The sequence below is a fragment of the Artibeus jamaicensis genome, unplaced genomic scaffold, assembly GCF_021234435.1.
Source record: "Artibeus jamaicensis isolate MK-2021 breed Jamaican fruit bat unplaced genomic scaffold, CSHL_Jam_final scaffold_1964, whole genome shotgun sequence".
NCBI lineage: Eukaryota > Metazoa > Chordata > Mammalia > Chiroptera > Phyllostomidae > Artibeus > Artibeus jamaicensis.
In genome coordinates this window covers 7680508-7697529 of record NW_026522030.1, presented here as the reverse complement: position 1 = coordinate 7697529, position 17022 = coordinate 7680508, and the positions used below count along the sequence as shown (strand labels likewise).

The following is a 17022-nucleotide window of genomic DNA, read 5'->3' as shown; positions in this document are numbered from 1 at the left end:
ATCGTCCTCCACGATGCCCGAGACATCCGTCGCTCTGAGCCAACTTCCGGCCAGTGACGCACTTCCGCTCCGCTGGGTGCGCGCGGTGGATTGTTTGAAACACAGAGCTCGACTTTCCCTGGGCTTCCGCGGCTCCCGAGCCCAGCATGGCTTCCTCACGAACTTCCTCCACGGTACAGATTTCAGGCAGTGCTTACCCTAGCAGGCAGTGCGGAGGGGTTTGGGATCCCTGTGGCATGGCCAGGGCAGTGGGAGGGCTGAGGAGGAAGGCTGCAAGACTCGGTTTTGTCTTAGCGGAGCTTCATTTTCCTGATTTCTAAGGGCTTTCTTGTGCTTAAATTTATTTGCACCTTTCATACAGCCGCGAACTGTATGAACCTTTTCCGACTAGTCCATAAACGGAGCTCTGAAAGGGAGTGGTGTCATTGGCAAAGATTTATGTTTATGTCAACCTTCTTTATTGCCATGAGGCCTCCCAACTTCGTATGTATTACCTGTTGTCTGGAAACGTTTGAAATTTATAAACCGGTACTTTCGTAACTTGTTCCCCCTTAACATCGAGTTGGTTATTTTATTTGTCCTTTATATTTTTCCTGTGATGAGCAAGAACCCTGGAAGTTTCATAAAACCCGAGGAGAGATTGCACTCCAGCCGAATGAATTAAACATGTTCCAAAGCAAAACCTTGATAGAAAAGTCACGAAAAGAAACTAAGTACTTTTATCAACCTCTTCTGTTTGAGATATTGAACACTCACACCTCACTCCCTATCAGGGAAGACGTCTTAACTGCTGTCCTCCTTGTTCTTCCCTTTGGGGAGGAAAAACAATTGAAGCTCAAGATGAACTTTATCCTAGGAAGTTGTTAAGACTAAGCCTTAGGTTAATCCAAGTCTTTGATTTAGCAGGCAACCAAAACTAAGGCACCGGATGATTTGGGGGCTGCTGTTGTGAAGAAACCACACATCTATTATGGAAGTTTGGAGGAGAAGGAGAGGGAGCGTCTGGCCAAAGGAGAGTCTGGGATTTTGGGAAAAGAAGGACTGAAAGCAGGAATTGAAGCAGGGAATATTAACATAACCTCTGGTAAGATGCAAATCGTGAGTCCATCTTTATCTTTAGTGCCCAAATTTTTCTCAGTGAATGCCTTCCTAAACTTAGATATTACTAGGGTTTACAGTGTCAAAAACTGCTGTTTTTAAACTCATATCTATATATGGTCATACTTTGCCTACACTGCTTAGCAGCAGTCAGCATTTTGCTTTAAACCTGTTAAAGTTTTTTCCCCACGAATTGTTAGTGGTTTTACCAGACTCCGTATGTATAGCTGACCCTTGAACAACATGGGTTTTAACTGCATGGGTCCACTTGTATGCAGATTTTTTCCAATAAATATTATAAATGTGTTTCCCTTATGATTTTTAATAACATTTTTTTCTCTAGTCTGTATTGTAAGAATACAGTATATAATGTATATAACATACAAAGTATGTGTTAATTGACTGTTTATGTTGTCGGTAAGGCTTACAGTCAGCAGTAGACTGTTAGTAGTTAAGTTTTGGAGGAAGTCGAAAGTTGCAGGCGGATTTTTCACTGCACCAGGTTTTGGCACCCCCTCCCTCCTTGTTCAAGGGTCAAACTGTATTTAGATTCACATTGATTCCGTTTGTCTTCTGAAGATCTAGCACCATTCTGGCATTGGTGTGGAACTACTGTGGTTTATAATAGTCTGTTTCTAATTTTCTAAACATTTTCCTCCCAAAATGAAGTACGTTTTTTAATTATAAAAATTATAGTTACTTTTATTTTGAAAAAATCATTGTAGAAATGTGTGGATTAGAAAACCTTTAATCTTTATAATTGGGTTATGTCTTTCCATGAACTTACTGAACCTCTAAGTATATCATTTTTTCCCATAAACAAAGCCATGACATACAAATTGTTTTGTAACCTGTATTTTTCACTCTATATACTGTTGAGGATATCTTTCCATGTCAGTAACTAGTGGTCCACTATATTTCTAAAATAAAATTATTCATGTTTATAATAAGAAATTCAAACAGTATGGAATGATATAAAGTGGAAAGACTTCTTGCTCTGGTTGAGTAGTTCGGTTGGTTAGAGCGTAGTCCCGATAGGCCAAGGTTGCAGGTTCAATCACTGGTCAGGGCACATACAAGAATCAACCAACAAATGCATAAATAAGTGGAACAACAAATCAGTGTTTCTTTCTCTCTCTCTTCTTCTTCTCCCCCCTTCTTTCTTCCCCCTTTCTCCCTCTCAAATCAATAAATAAGAATGTTTAAAAAGTGAAAAGACTTCTCTGCACAAGGAACTTCAATCAGGTTTCTCATTGGTCCTCCTGTGTGTTTTTTTCTTACATGCATGCACTTTGGCAATTTCCCTAACCTTTTACACTACTTTAAACATAATTGCATCAGTACTGTACTTAGCATTTTCATACAAATGCTTATATATTTGGTGTGGGTTTTTAAACTAGCTATAAGATTTCTCAAAAAGCCTTGTAGTCAAGCAGTATTATTTTCATGGAAATAATTTTTGTTATTTCCAATTTACTGTTTTCACCAATGTCCCAATACTGGGACTGTTTTAGAGAATAAATAGCTTTGGCAATGGTTAAAATAATGTTTCTATTATATCTTCTGGATAGAAGGCCTAGTTAACTCATTTACTAAGCGTGCTTCATACTCTACTTTCTTATGTAAGGTATGTATTTATATAAGGGTAAGGTTGCCAGATGAAACAAGACGGCTGGAATTATTTTGGTACCTTTTAAAGCTGTGTCCTTGTCCTGATTGGTGTGGCTCAGGCGGTTGCTAGTCATTCTGCAAACCAAAGGGTCACTGGCTCAATTCCAGGTCAGGGCACATTGCCTGGGTTGTGAGCCAGGTTCCCAGTTGGGGGCTTGTGAGAGGCAACCCATCACTTTCTCACATCAGTGTTTCTCTGCCTCTCCTTCTCTCTTCCTTCTTCTCAATAAATAAATAAATAAATAGTACATAAATAAATAAGAGAAATAAACCTGTATTATTTAGTTTTCTTTGGGATAAGTTAATAAACTGAGAAACAGCAAACTATATAAAATGTAGTAGACAGTTAACTTTTGTGAGGGCCATACACAGACTCCAGTTGTAAGAAATATATTTTTTTCTAATTGATTTCACTATCTGGTGATTATGCTGATGTTGCCTGTTCTTTTTATAGGGGAAGTGTTTGAAATTGAAGAGCACATCAGTGAGCGACAGGCTGAAGTACTAGCTGAGTTTGAGAGAAGGAAGCGAGCCCGGCAAATCAACGTTTCCACAGACGACTCAGAGGTCAAGGCTTGCCTGAGAGCCTTGGGGGAGCCCATCACACTTTTTGGAGAGGGTCCTGCTGAAAGAAGAGAAAGGTGCCCTTTCTAAATGTCTACTCTTCTTTACCCACAGGAGTCTAGTTGCAAGTTTCAGTTGGTATTTATAGCAAAAACTTTAGTAGAATGTCTCAGATATTGTTAACAGAATATCTTAAGTTGTATTTATATAACTTAATCTACCATTTGAGTCTTAGGCCAGTTTTTACTTCCACTGCTAATTTTTCTTTATGAACTGTGAAGAGGGTGTTAACATGCTCCCCCTTTTCCTCTCCTCTTTCCTCCCCTCCCCAGTGTGGAGTTTTCAGTTGGGTAAACATTTGTAGTTGAACTTGGAAAATTTAAATAACAGGGACTTCCAGCCAACACAGAGGCATAGGTAGATACACTTTGTCTCCTCACACAACCAAAAGGACAATAACAAGTTTAAAAACAAAAAATAACCAGAACATCAGAAAATCGAACTGTGTGAAAGTCTGACAACCACGCAGAAGAAACGTTAAAGAAAAAACATTCATCCAGACCAGTGGGGGGGGGGGGGCAAAGAGGACTCACAGCAAGGCGGCAGCTGGCAGACCAGGCGGTCCCACATTTGCATGCAGATAAACCAGGAAGAACAACTGAGGAGCAAGACAGACTGCATAGGAAATAGTGTGGGGACAGTGCAGGGTAATAAAGCCTCACAACCTCTGGCTTTAAAAACCTGTGGAAGTTGTGGCGGGAAAAACTCCCAGCCTCACGGGAGAATTGGTTGAAGAGACCCACAGGGTCCTAGAATGTACACAAGCCCACCCTCCCAGGAATCAGCACCAGAAGGGCCCAGTTTGCTTGTGGGTAGTAGGGGAAGTGACTGAAAGTGGGCTGAGAGCTGAGTGTTTGCCCTCGGATCCCACCCCACATACAACACCACGGTGCAGCAACATGGCAGCCCCTCCCTGGCAACTAAGGCTCCTCCCCTTACTACAGAACAGGTACAGTGAGACCAAAAAATACAGCCCAAATGAAAGAACAGATTAAAGCTCCAAAAATAGAACTAAGTGATGAAGATAGCCAACCTATTAAATGCAGAGTTCAAAACACTGGTAATCAGGATGCTCACAGAAATGGTTGAGTATAGTCACAAAGGAGGAAGAAGTGAAGGCTATGCAAAGTGAAATAAAGGAAAACGTATAGGAACCAACACTGAAGGGAAGGAAACTGGGACTCAAATCAATAATTTGGAGCAGAAGGAAAAAATAAACTTTTAACCAAAACAGAATGAAGAAACAATTCAGAAAAATGGGGAGAGGCTTAGGAACCTCCAAGACAACTTTAAATGTTCCAATATCTGAATCATAGGGGTGCCAGGAGAAAAGGAAGAGGAAGAAATTGAAAACTTATTTGAAAAAATAATGAAGGAGAACTTCCCCAATCTGGCAAAGAAAATAGACTTTTAGGAAGTCGGGAAGCTCACAGAGTCCCAAAGAAGTTGCACCCAAGGAAGCACATACCAAGGTACATTATAATTATGTTACCCAAGATTAAAGAGAAGGAGAGAATCTTAAAAGCAGCAAGAGAAAAGGAGACAGGTACCTACAAAGGAGTTCCCATAAGACTGTCAGCTGATTTCTTAAACCTTGCAAGCAAGAAGAAGCTGGAAAGAAGTATTCAAAGTCATGAAAGGCAAGGACCTACATCCAGGATGACTATCCAGCAAAGCCATCATTTAGAATGGATGGGCAGATAAAGTGCTTCCCAGATAAGGTCAAATTAAAGGAGTTCATCATCACCAAGCCCTTATATGAAATGTTCAAGGGACTTACTAAGAAAAAGAAGATCAAAAATATGAACAGTAAAATGACAACTCACAACTATCAACAGCTGAACCTAAAACTAAAACAGAAACACATCAGACAAACAACTAGATCAGGAACAGAATCACAGAAATGGAGATCACATGGAGGGTTATCAGTGAGGAGGGGGTGGGGTGTTTGAGGGAAAAGGTACAAGGAGTAAGAAGCATAAACGGTAGGTACAAAATAGATAGGGAGGTTAAGAACAGTATAGGAACCTGGGTTGTGAACCAGGTTCCCAACTGGGGTCTTGCGAGAGACAACCTATTGTTCTCGCTTTTTAACATATAAGTTAAAGAACTTACCTGTATGACCCATGGACATGAACTAGGGGGGAATTGCGGGGAGGGGGGGCATGCAGAGTGGAGGAGAATAAAAGGGAGGAAAAAATGGGACAACTATAATAGCATAATCAATAAAATATACTTAAAAAATTTAAAGGCTTTCCTTATCAATGACATAAAGCAATTCTAAGTATTTTTGGATATTACCGAAAAGGAGCACTATCCTCAGATAATGCTCCTTTTGTGATTTTAAAATTGCAGTCTCTTAGTGACAGGCGACTCACGCAGTTATGAGGCCCTTGTCTTTCTGTTCACTGTCCTATCTCTTCTCATCATGTTTTTTCTTGGTTTGCATAGTGTGTATGTTTAATTACTTTAGAACTTCTAACAATATCTCACATTCATTAAACATAACCAGCAGTGCTGGGCATGTTTGAATTACAAGGGAAGGAAACCATTTTTCTTGTCCTCCGTGCTTCAGCCATACTGAACCGTTTGTGATTCCGAGCTCAGCATGGTTTTCTCCTGTCCAGACATTGTTGAACCTGTGGCTCAGCAGTCCTCTCCTGTTCTTCACCTACTGACCAGACTGAACGGGGACCCGGGTTATGTAACACCTTCCCTGATCCTCCAAACCTAGGCTGGGTGTTCCATTTATGTTTCCCCTTAGCACCCTGTACTTACCACTGTGTTGTTACTTTATATATATATATTACACTGTATATATGTATATATATATATAATGCAATGTATAGTTCCCTGTTATTTTCTGCCCCCCTCCCCACCCCACCCTGCAGGGCTGTGCTACTTGAAATCAGAACTGTTTCTTAGTTATTGTTGCAAACTTAGCACCTGAGTGGATATCAGCACATGGGGCACTGAGTGAGGGGTGGCTGGGTGGGGCTGATAACTCCCATTTGAGTAGGATAATTACTGGTAGTTCAGCTTAGGGTATTTTAAAGAAGATAAATGAACGAAATCAGATAGAAGTTAAGGGGTGACATCTTGAATCTCAGAGAAGGTTGCTTGGAGTTTGAATGTCAGAAGGTAGGGGAAGCTTTCTCCCTTCTTAGATGTACTTTTCAAAATCTCACCTCGGTTTAAATCTCTATCTTTTTTGGTATAGGTTAAGAAACATCCTCTCAGTGGTCGGCACTGATGCCTTAAAAAAGACCAAGAAAGATGATGAGAAATCTAAGAAGTCCAAAGAAGAGGTAAAACATGTCTCACCTTCATAATATAAACATGACGGACATGAATAGTTTTTTCGATTTATGTTTCCAGTGGTTTGTTTTGCTGGGATTGCGGGTGGGGAGTTGACAACTCCACCGTTCAAGAATAGTTGTTAGCAGTAGTTTGTGGCTCCTTCGTAGGTATAAATGGAGTTAGTGGGTTTCGGGAAAGAACTGTAAAATTCCTAGTGTAACTTCGAACAAGGAAGCAGAATCCTTCTAGTAAGACCTCAGAGACAAACCCAGTGGAAGTACACATGCCTGATTTCGTCCTGTTACTGAACTAATTCACCTTTTTTTCTGGACAGTTAAAACAGAATTGACAGCTCTGAGATTGAGGGCAGGAATGCTTCACACTTAATTTTTTTGCCCTGTATTTAACTTTTAGTATCACCAGACATGGTACCATGAAGGACCAAACAGCCTGAAAGTGGCTAGACTGTGGATTGCCAATTACTCACTGCCCAGGTAAGGAGGGCCTCTAGAGGAGAAGTGCATCTTTCCTTGTTTCCTTTCAGGGACTGAGGATCTGCTCTATAATGACTGGCTGTTAAGTGAAATTGAGTGGCAGCATGCTTGTGTAGACCCCTTGTCTAAAAGCCATTGGCTTATGATGGTATTGTTGCTTGTGTGCCGTAGGGCAATGAAACGCTTGGAGGAGGCCCGTCTGCATAAAGAGATCCCTGAGACAACCAGGACCTCCCAGATGCAGGAGCTGCACAAGTCTCTCCGGGTAAGATGCCTTCAGAAATTGTCCAGTATCTTAAAGGTTCTTAAATATTCAGTAGCTTTTCTATTTTGGCCCACCTGTAGGAGGGTAAGGGTAGCTGTGGTTATTTCTGTCTGCTTACACTGTCGCCCTCTGGGAGGACCATCCGTTTAGGTGGCGGGAACCTCCTGTAGTTTGTACTCAGCAGAGGCCTGTGGCTCTGCTCCTTAATCCTTCCTTTTAGGATGTCAGAGCGGAACCGTAGATCTCTCTGCGGCTTTCTTCTTTATATTTAGCTGACACAGAGTCTAGTGATGCTAAGACTGTAGAAGACAGTGTGCTGGGTGTCAGATAAGCCTTGACTCCATTTATTCATGAATATAAGTGTCTCCTAACTGCCCTCCTCCCAAAAGTATAAAGGAATCTTGGGTTATCTTAAACCCCAAGTTGCTTTTTTATAGTGAAAAAGCCAACTCTTGGGTTAGCCTATTAATGATTACCTTTGTTTGTTTGTTTGTTTGTTTGTTTGTTTGTTTAAGTCTCTGAATAATTTCTGCAGTCAGATCGGGGATGATCGGCCTATCTCCTACTGTCACTTCAGTCCCAATTCCAAAATGCTGGCCACAGCCTGTTGGTAAGTTCCATGTTACAGTGACTCTTTTCATCCTAAATAGGCACCAGGTTTGGTGGGGCAAATCAGCATGTCTTAGATGTCTATTTCTAAATCTTCCTCGTCTGTTTCTCATGATCCTACCGCACTGGAGAATCTGCTGCTCTGCCTGTTTGTTAGACAGTGATAAAGTCTGTGAGCAGTTCTGACTGTTCACAAGGGGCTGCAGAGATCATGACCTCAAGCAGTCGGTCACGTTCTTGACACTCATATTTTGGAGCATATCGTAGAGGGAGCTGACAGACTGACTACGACCCACACCCCAGTAGAGCGTTTCTTTTTCAGTTATGTGGCCTAGCCAAGACACTTGTTCTCTGTAAACTTGTCTTTTTATCTGAATATAGGGTGAGATGATGTTATAAAACATTTGGCCTTGATAGTGCTTGGTATGTGGTAAGAACTCAGTAAACATGGATCACTATTTTTATCTTTACTTTTTACTTACCCACCATATTTGCAAAAAACTCTTAGGACATGATAACTCTTGTTCTACTTTAGTTATTTGTGTGGGACATGGCCCATGAGATAGTAAGAGGGGAAACTTTCTTATATTGTATACACAGGAACTACTTGTCTAGGCAGAGGTTGAGGCCGTGGTTCAGGAGAAAGCCAAGGACCTACACAAATGTCTCCACCACCCTAAGCCTCGGTGCCTTCACTGTAAAGCAAAAGTTTTCATTCCTATTTTATATACCTCACAGGTCTGTTAATAAGGATCATTTGAAATTATAGGTGTAAAAGTAATTGGAAATTTTCTGACATACAAAATCTTTAAAAATTTCTTTAAATAGAAAAGAAGTCTAAAAATGTTAAGTACTTTGTAAGCAGCAAAATGCTAATCATAATTAAGAAGATAGTGTCATTATTAATATTGTTATTAGATAGTTTTCTTATAGGATTTTATTTCTTTACCTTTAGAAAGAGGGGAAGGGAGGGAGAAAGAGACAGGGAAACATCAACGTGAGAGAGAAACATCAGTGGGTTGCCTCTCACACGCCCCCAGCTGGGGATGTAGTCCGCAACCCAGGCCTGTGCCCTGGCTGGGGCTCGGACCATCAGCCTTTGTGCGGGAGCAGTGTTGCAGTCTGGTGCTTAATCCACTGAGCCACACAAGTCAGGTGTGGGTAGTTTAATTTGTCCTGCCTTCCCTCACAAATTGATCCAGAAGTTAAGGGGAATAAAAACCCATGTGTATTACTTACAGTCCAGTAGAGGCCTCTGGCTGCTTGAGACTTGGATGTAGCTCTGTACTCAGCACTTCAAATGACCAGCCTTTCCTTTTTCTGTCTGCCATTGTAAAGTTTATTGAGGGTGAGGAGAGATTGTCCGTTAGTAATGTTACCAAGGTGCCTTTTCCTCCCCAGACCAACCCTGGCTGAGGTGCTTTCCTTTGTATTTGATAGGAGTGGGCTTTGCAAGCTCTGGTCCGTGCCCGATTGCAACCTCCTCCACACTCTTCGAGGTGAGTTAGAATCGCATCTACATCTGTGCCTGTGTCGCAGGGTGAGCTCTGCTGAGCCATGAAACTCTGCCTGACACTCAGACCCAGGGTGCACAAAGTTCATTCTTGATTTGTTTTGACCAAGTTTGGTTTCTCCAGCCCCGAGGCTGGAGACACTGACGTCATGCACACACCAGTTTCCTCTCAAGTTCAGCCCCACTCTGGTGTTTTACACCCTCCCTCCTCCCCCCCCTTTTTTAAAGAAAAAAAGAATACATTTATTTACGTTTAAGAGAGAAGGTAGGGGAGGGAGAAAGACAGGGAAACACCCATGTGCGAGAGAAACAGTGCAGTTACCTGTCACACACCCCTGGCTCCCCGGGGACCTGGCCCACAACACCCAACCCACGGAGCCACGCCAGTCAGGGCTGTTTTGCTTTTTGTTGGTGTGATTTAAATACTAGTTTACATTAAAATGGTTTATTTTTTTAACATAGTTGAATACTTTAATGCACTATATCATGGGTCCCTAACATTTACCTATATTATTCCTTGTACTGTGTATTTGCACAGAAGTTATAAGGGAGCAGGAACCCTTTAACTTCATCTCTTACACTCCTTCAGGCCATAACACAAACGTAGGAGCAATTGTATTCCATCCAAAATCCACTGTCTCCTTGGACCAGAAAGATGTCAATCTGGCCTCTTGTGCTGCCGATGGTTCTGTGAAACTTTGGAGCCTCGACAGGTGAGCGTTACAGCCTCCGTACTGCAGCCACTGAAGTAAATGGCGGGCTGGCTGGCCCTCGGGACCTGCAAACCTGGCATTTAACCCCAGAGATACTCTTAAGAGTCAAGGAAACTTGTTATAAAAATAGAATAGAGGGTTTTTCTTAACACGTTTCTCACCAAAGGAGTTGTGTCAGGTTTTTATTTGTTCACTTTAGACCTTGATTTTTTTAATATAGTGGCCACTTCTTTCCTGGCTCCAGTTGTTCTGGAAAGATCCATCTTACTCCCCGTGCAGTAGGTTGACATTGGAGAGATGCACTGTTTGGTAGACTGACTAAACATGATATTGAGCAGTACGTTGGTTTCAGCATACAGCACACAGCACCCGGGGAGAGGAAAGTGCAGTTCTGTCTGGCAGTATTGCCGAGGAAGTGTCTCCTCTGGGGGCATCATCCCTTACCCACACCGTACTGTCCAGTTATCGATAAAACAGTTTTTTTAATGTGTTTATGCTTATTGTTTTTCAAGAAACTTTTGGAAGCGTGTTGTTGGCTAAAAGACATCAGAATTCAATTGCTTAGTTTTATTTCTTTGGGGAAGCACAGGAGGCTTTTGTTCCAGGCTTTTGTAAAGAGCTAATTAGCGTCTCCATTCTGTAGCAGATGGGGTCTTACCTAGGAGCACAGCAGGTTGTAATTGGCTTTGGTAATATTTAGCAATATTTGTTCCCCCAGGGCTTTGATTAGTTGTGTGCGTGCACATTGACAAAGTTCCCTCTTTAATTGCCGTCTTTAGGGTTCTTGTTTATTTCCTTCCGCAGGTGTTTCAGGTCTTCTTTCCGTGGTTACTGGGGAGTAGAATTTAATGGCCACTGAAAGGAAATGAAGCCTTTGTCTACTTACGAGTTCCTTTTCCCATGGGGATCCTTGAACACGCTGAAGTTTGAGGAGGTTTATTTGTGATCCGCCTGCACCCAAACTACTTGGTTTTTGTAGCCTCACATCTCCATCAAAGTGTGTCCTCTTTCTAGAATTTCAACACCTCTTTGGTGCAGAAAAACAATTTTGCTTATCTGTATTCTCTCTGGTTCTAAGTGTTATATAGCCTTAAGAGCTCATTAGCATAGTGAGTTGAGGTAGAAAGTGTATTTTTTAAAGTTCTGGGGACACTTTTGCCCTGTGGGTGCAGGAAGTAGTCCTCAGTCTTTTAAAACCTTGGGAAATGAGTTAAATCATTGTTAGCCCTAACTTGGTTTTAACAAATGACAAATTTATTTATAATTTGGCCTCTCAAATTGTACAGAATTGGTGCATCTATGTTCAGCAGTTAATAAAGTCAACGAATATTTATCTACATGAGTATAAAAGTTTACTCACATGTATTTGCTTCCTTTTCAGTGATGAACCAGTGGCAGATATTGAGGGCCATACAGTGCGTGTGGCCCGTGTAATGTGGCATCCATCAGGACGTTTCTTGGGTACCACCTGGTAAGCCTTTCTGTTCTGTCTTGTTGACCCTTTATGGTTCACTGCCAAGTAAATTTTTAGAACAGAGATCTTCAAGAAGGATGTTCTTGGACAGCAAGGAATCAGAATAGAAAACGTATTTTGCTGTGTATAGTCCCTCCCGGGTATAATGCACACCCACGTTTTGGGCCCAGACTTTGAGGTGGGGGGGGCATCTTTTGCTTTAATTTGTTAATCCAATTATTTATCTATTTTTATTTAGAAACAAAACTGATTATTGTATTCCAAGGTATTTTTTTTGCATGTGGATATCATTATTGCTTTCTAGAGTTACACTTTTAATGCATGAGCATTGATAAAAGAATCAAAAATATTTACATATATACAGAATTAGTACTGTCTGTGTATAAGGTGCATCCTTGTTTTTCCCTCAAAAATTAGTGCAAAAATTTGCACATTATACATGGCAAAATACGATATATTATATATTTAGGGCTAAGTATATTTGCTCTTACATTGCAGTTCATCTGAAATTTTAAAGTCACTAGTCCAAAAAACTAGAATTTTCATTTTATATTCTCTTTCTTAACTAATACCAGAAGTTTGTGGGTTTTACTTTTTTCCCCTACACATTGTATTGTAATCTCTTCTTACAAATCAGTCACCCTTTCTGGTTCTGTAGTTTAATGAGGCCAGAATATGTTAAAGAACTTTTTTTTCTTTTTTTAAAGATTTCATTTATTTTTAGAGGGAGGAGAAGGGAAGAAGAAAGAGAGGGAGAGAAACATCAGTGTGTGGTTGCCTCTTGTGCACCCCCAACTGGGGACCCAACCCACAACCCAGGCCTGTGCCCTGACTAGGAATTGAATTGGCGACCCTTCGCTTCACAGTCCATGCTCAATCCACTGAGCCACACCAGCCAGGGCTGTGAAAAGAACTTTTAAATTGAATGTCATGTACATGAAGTGGGTATGGATTTGTTTCAAGTGCAGAATTTAATCAGTCTTGACCAGTGCAGTGCTCATGTGACTTATGTCCCTGTTGGAGAGTGCGTTTCCATCACCCCACAAGGTTCCTGCCTGCCCCTTCCCAGTAACTCCCCCCCCAGAGCAACCACTCATCTGACTTCTGTCACCAGAAATCCTGTTCGTTCCTGCTGCATGAACCTGTTTGTCTGGCTTCTTTCACTCAGCCGCATTTTGAAGATTCCTTCATATCGTTTCCACATGCCAGTAGTTCTTCTTATTGTTGAGGAGGGGTCAGTTGTATTCCTGTGCCACAACTTACTCAATTTCCTGTGGATGGACGGTTGGGCTGTTCCCAGGTTTTGGCTAGTCAGACTAAAGCTGCTGTGCATATTTTAGTGCAAGAGTTTTTGTGGATGTGTTTTTCTTTACTTTCTCTTGAACAAATACGTAGGAATGTAAATGCTGACCGTAGGGCAGATGTATATTTAACATATAAAAAACTCCCAGTGGTTTTCCGAAGTGGTTGTACCATTTTTCATTTCCAGAATTCTGATCACTTTACCTCCTTGCCAACATTTGGTTTTGTCAGTCCCATTGTTCTGCCCAATGTAGCAACTGTGTAGCAAAATCTCATGGTTTCTGTTTTTATTACCTAGATGACTATTGGTGTTGAGTACTTTGTCATATGCCTTTTGGTTGTTTGTATATTGTCTTCTATGTAGTCTTCAGGTGCTTTTCTTATTTTTTAAAAGTGTCTTTTTTTTCTGTCTTTATTTCCTTGCACATAGACAGCTCTATCGCCATTTATTGGAGAGACTTCCCATAACTTGATTAAATTGCTTGGCACCCTCATTGAAAATGATTTGACCATGTATGTGTGGGTGTATTTCTGTTCCCTTTGTTCTGTTCCACTGATTTGTCTATGGTTGGTTTTGTATCTCCAGCATCCAGTTTAGGGCCAGTAAACACCAGTGCTCGATGAATGAAAGACCATAATGGTGAAATTGGGGAGGAAAGAAGGCAACAGTCTTTGCTGAGCTACTCTTAGGGGATTCTCTTCTCAGAAATAGCCACTGAAGTAGGTTTACAGGAAGTCATGGTGTCCCAATTGGCACCCAAGACAGATACACTTATTTATTGAGACATTGTTTATACCAGGAAATAATTTCTTGTTAATAGGGTTATATGAATAGTTTCAGAAGCATAACTGAAGCTACAGCTACTAATAATACCTTGCACATTGTAAAACTGAGTAAATATCTGCAGGTTAATGACTGGTTTGGTGTTTCAGCTATGACCGCTCGTGGCGCCTGTGGGACTTGGAGGCTCAAGAGGAGATCCTGCACCAGGAGGGCCACAGCATGGGCGTGTACGACATCGCCTTCCATCAAGACGGCTCTTTGGCTGGCACCGGGTAAGGCTCTTTCCACATAGCCCGGGGCACCTCAGCAGTCTCACCTCTTATGTAAGCGTGCTTCCACAGAGGACTAGATTCAGAGTGTTCATTTGCAAATTATTTTATCAGGGGCCTGGATGCATTTGGTCGTGTTTGGGACCTGCGCACAGGACGCTGCATCATGTTCCTAGAAGGGCATCTGAAGGAAATCTATGGAATAAATTTCTCCCCCAATGGGTAAAATAAGATCATCGAGTAAGGGATGGAGAGGGTTTGGTCAGGAAGTACTCTCTGTTTCTGACTTCGATCCTGTATCTGATCCCCAGCTACCACATTGCAACCGGCAGTGGGGACAACACCTGCAAAGTGTGGGACCTTCGACAGCGGCGTTGCATCTACACCATCCCTGCCCATCATAACTTAGTGACCGGTGTCAAGTTTGAACGTAAGCTGTCCCCCTGTTTTTGGCCTAATCGTGACAAAGACAGCTTGCACTCTGATGGTAGGTAGGCAGGCTTTAGCTTAACTTGGAGGTGGAACAGGAGAGAATTTCCACTCTGTTAAAGAAGGAAATTATAATTTTCTTCCCTCTACCCCACTGCCAAGACAGAAGGACAGCAGAGCATGCTCCTTGTTGCTAGGAAGTGAAAAAGACTTCGTGAACGCTTTGCTGCATCTTTTTCTCCGTGGAAATTCAGAGCACTGAATCCTTGTTATTATTCTGAACAGGTTGTGAAAGAGCCAAAAGAACTTAAAAATGTTGTTTCCCTGAGTCTGCTTGTAGCTGTCCCTTTTTCCTGGAGGCCTAGCAGGAACACAGATGAGACTGTTGGGATTTTCTGTTGTAGAAATACCTTTTTTTTCTCTCTCAAAATGCTGTGTTCTAGAAGATTTTTGTGCTTTTTATTTTCTTGTGCTCTTCTGAATTCTTGAATTTCTCAAGCAACTCCTGTGTTTTTTTCTCTTGTAGCTATCCATGGGAATTTCTTGCTCACTGGTGCCTATGATAACACAGCCAAGATCTGGACCCACCCAGGCTGGTCCCCGCTGAAGACTCTGGCCGGCCATGAAGGCAAAGTGATGGGTCTCGACATCTCTTCGGACGGGCAGCTGATAGCCACTTGCTCATATGACAGGACCTTCAAGCTCTGGATGGCCGAGTAGGCACGGGCATAGAACAAGGACTGAAACCTCAGGCTCTCCCTTAAGAGCCATTTTCAAAGGAAAGAATGGGTGTGTTTTGTTTTATCATGTCTGTTGTCAATTACCATGTATAGACCCTCGGTAGACTGGATTCCCGACTCCAGGCAGGCAGCCCAGTTCCTGGGTGTCGGTGAGCCCCTTTCATGGTTGAATTGTAATTTTGTCTTCAAGCCCCGCCAGTAACTATGTAGACAATTGTTTTTATTAATCTTTTGTTTGAACGCCCTGTTGCCATCCTCACATCTCAGGATTGTGGCTGGGCTCCATTTTTAGTTCTTGAAACTTGGCTTTCCATTACATGGTACATGCTTCAGCACTGCACGTGACCCAGGGAGCCAGGTGGCTGGACTGCAGTGGGGAAGCCCTCAAGCAGAGAGGCACAGCTCACCGCACACTGGTGAAATATTGCCTGACAGAGGGAGAACCTGTCCTCTGCCCTGAGAACGGGCAGTGAAGAGGGGGACCCACAGCCATGCTCAGGTTACTCAGTGAAGAAGACTTTCCCTCTTCCCGTTGGCTTCACTTGGAATGCGTACGGGAACGTGCGTTGGGAGCACCGGGAAGCGCGGAACTGAACATTTGCCTTGTCGGAAAATGTCTTCCTTTTTTTTGAAGTTTGGCATCCTTTGTATTACCCCAAAGCTAGGCCATTGTGTCAAGATTCAATGAAATTTTCAGAAAGCTAATGTGATGTCTCTATTGTGTAACCTTCTTGCTGTTCGTTATTTAAAGGATATACCCCTTCATGTTGAGGTGACTCCAGAAAAAAATCTCTAAAGATTATTCCTAAACATGACCTTTTCCCTTTTTTTACAAAAAAAAAATTTATTACATACTTGGTACAGAGTAAAATCCTATTATAAAAACTGTCCTTCGAAGTATTATTTTTCGTAGTTAAGTCTTTTCTGAATCCCAGCCTTTGGTTCATCAAGGTCCCTTTTTTGGTTTGAGATATAATACATGATCTGAAATATGATTACCTCAATTTCTGTCTCCTTAATAAACAGTCTGTTAATAATTTTTTAAAAAATAGAGCCCTGTCTGGTGTGGCTCAGGGTGTTGAGTGCAGGCCTGTGAACCAAAGGGTCACTGGTTTGATTCCCAGCCAGGGCACATGCCTGGGTTGTGGGCCCAGTCCCCAGTGTAGGTGGGGGGTATGAGAAGCAACCACACACTGCTGTTTCTCTTTCTCCCTCCCTCCCCTCTGTAAAAAATAAAATATTTTTTTAAAAAATGAGGGATATTGCATTGTGGGCCAGACTACCAGTGAGCTATATCTGAACTTAATTTTTACTGGCCATCCAGCAATTACCTTCACCTTCCCCCCCACAAATGTTCAACCACTGAACGCTGAAAGTACACAGTAAATTCACACAAGTATACAGGAATTTGGGAGAAGAAAGAATTGTGCATAGAGAATCCAAGGAGAGCGTATATGCTGGATTCCCCTTGAGGTGTTAAACACACTTTTTACTTGCTATTCCAGGGGCTGATAGTGGCTTGTCTAGCTCAGTTCTTCAAACCGTGATTGTGTTGTGTAGCTAAATATTTTGTTTTGTTTAATTTGTTACAACCAAAGCGTTGCATGGCCTGTGTGTCTGTTAGGCTTCTGAATTCCCTGCTTTCATTTGGGGACTTCACTGAACTATCGTTTAGGTATTAATGGACACTATTCCATAGTTGGCCATGAAAAGTTATTTTCATTACTACCTTTTTAG

The 17022-nt window shown here is 41.9% G+C and overlaps 1 protein-coding gene across 2 annotated transcripts; it reads left to right on the top strand.

Annotated features, from left to right (window-relative positions):
• The first annotated feature begins 32 nt into the window (after nucleotides 1-32).
• PRPF4 (pre-mRNA processing factor 4) lies at nucleotides 33-16163 on the top strand. Of its 2 annotated transcripts, none has more exons than XM_037139546.2 (14): nucleotides 33-173; nucleotides 907-1084; nucleotides 3224-3410; nucleotides 6614-6701; nucleotides 7108-7187; nucleotides 7359-7452; nucleotides 7968-8062; nucleotides 9502-9560; nucleotides 10164-10287; nucleotides 11669-11758; nucleotides 13997-14119; nucleotides 14231-14338; nucleotides 14428-14546; nucleotides 15072-16163. In XM_037139546.2, exons 1-14 carry the CDS (start codon nucleotides 147-149, stop codon nucleotides 15263-15265), a joined length of 1566 nt encoding a protein of 521 aa, XP_036995441.1. In that variant the 5' UTR covers nucleotides 33-146; the 3' UTR covers nucleotides 15266-16163. The 2 variants fall into 2 exon arrangements, with proteins under 2 accessions (XP_036995441.1, XP_053512377.1); XM_053656402.1 differs by having other exon boundaries at nucleotides 904-1084.
• The last annotated feature ends 859 nt before the right edge of the window (nucleotides 16164-17022 follow it).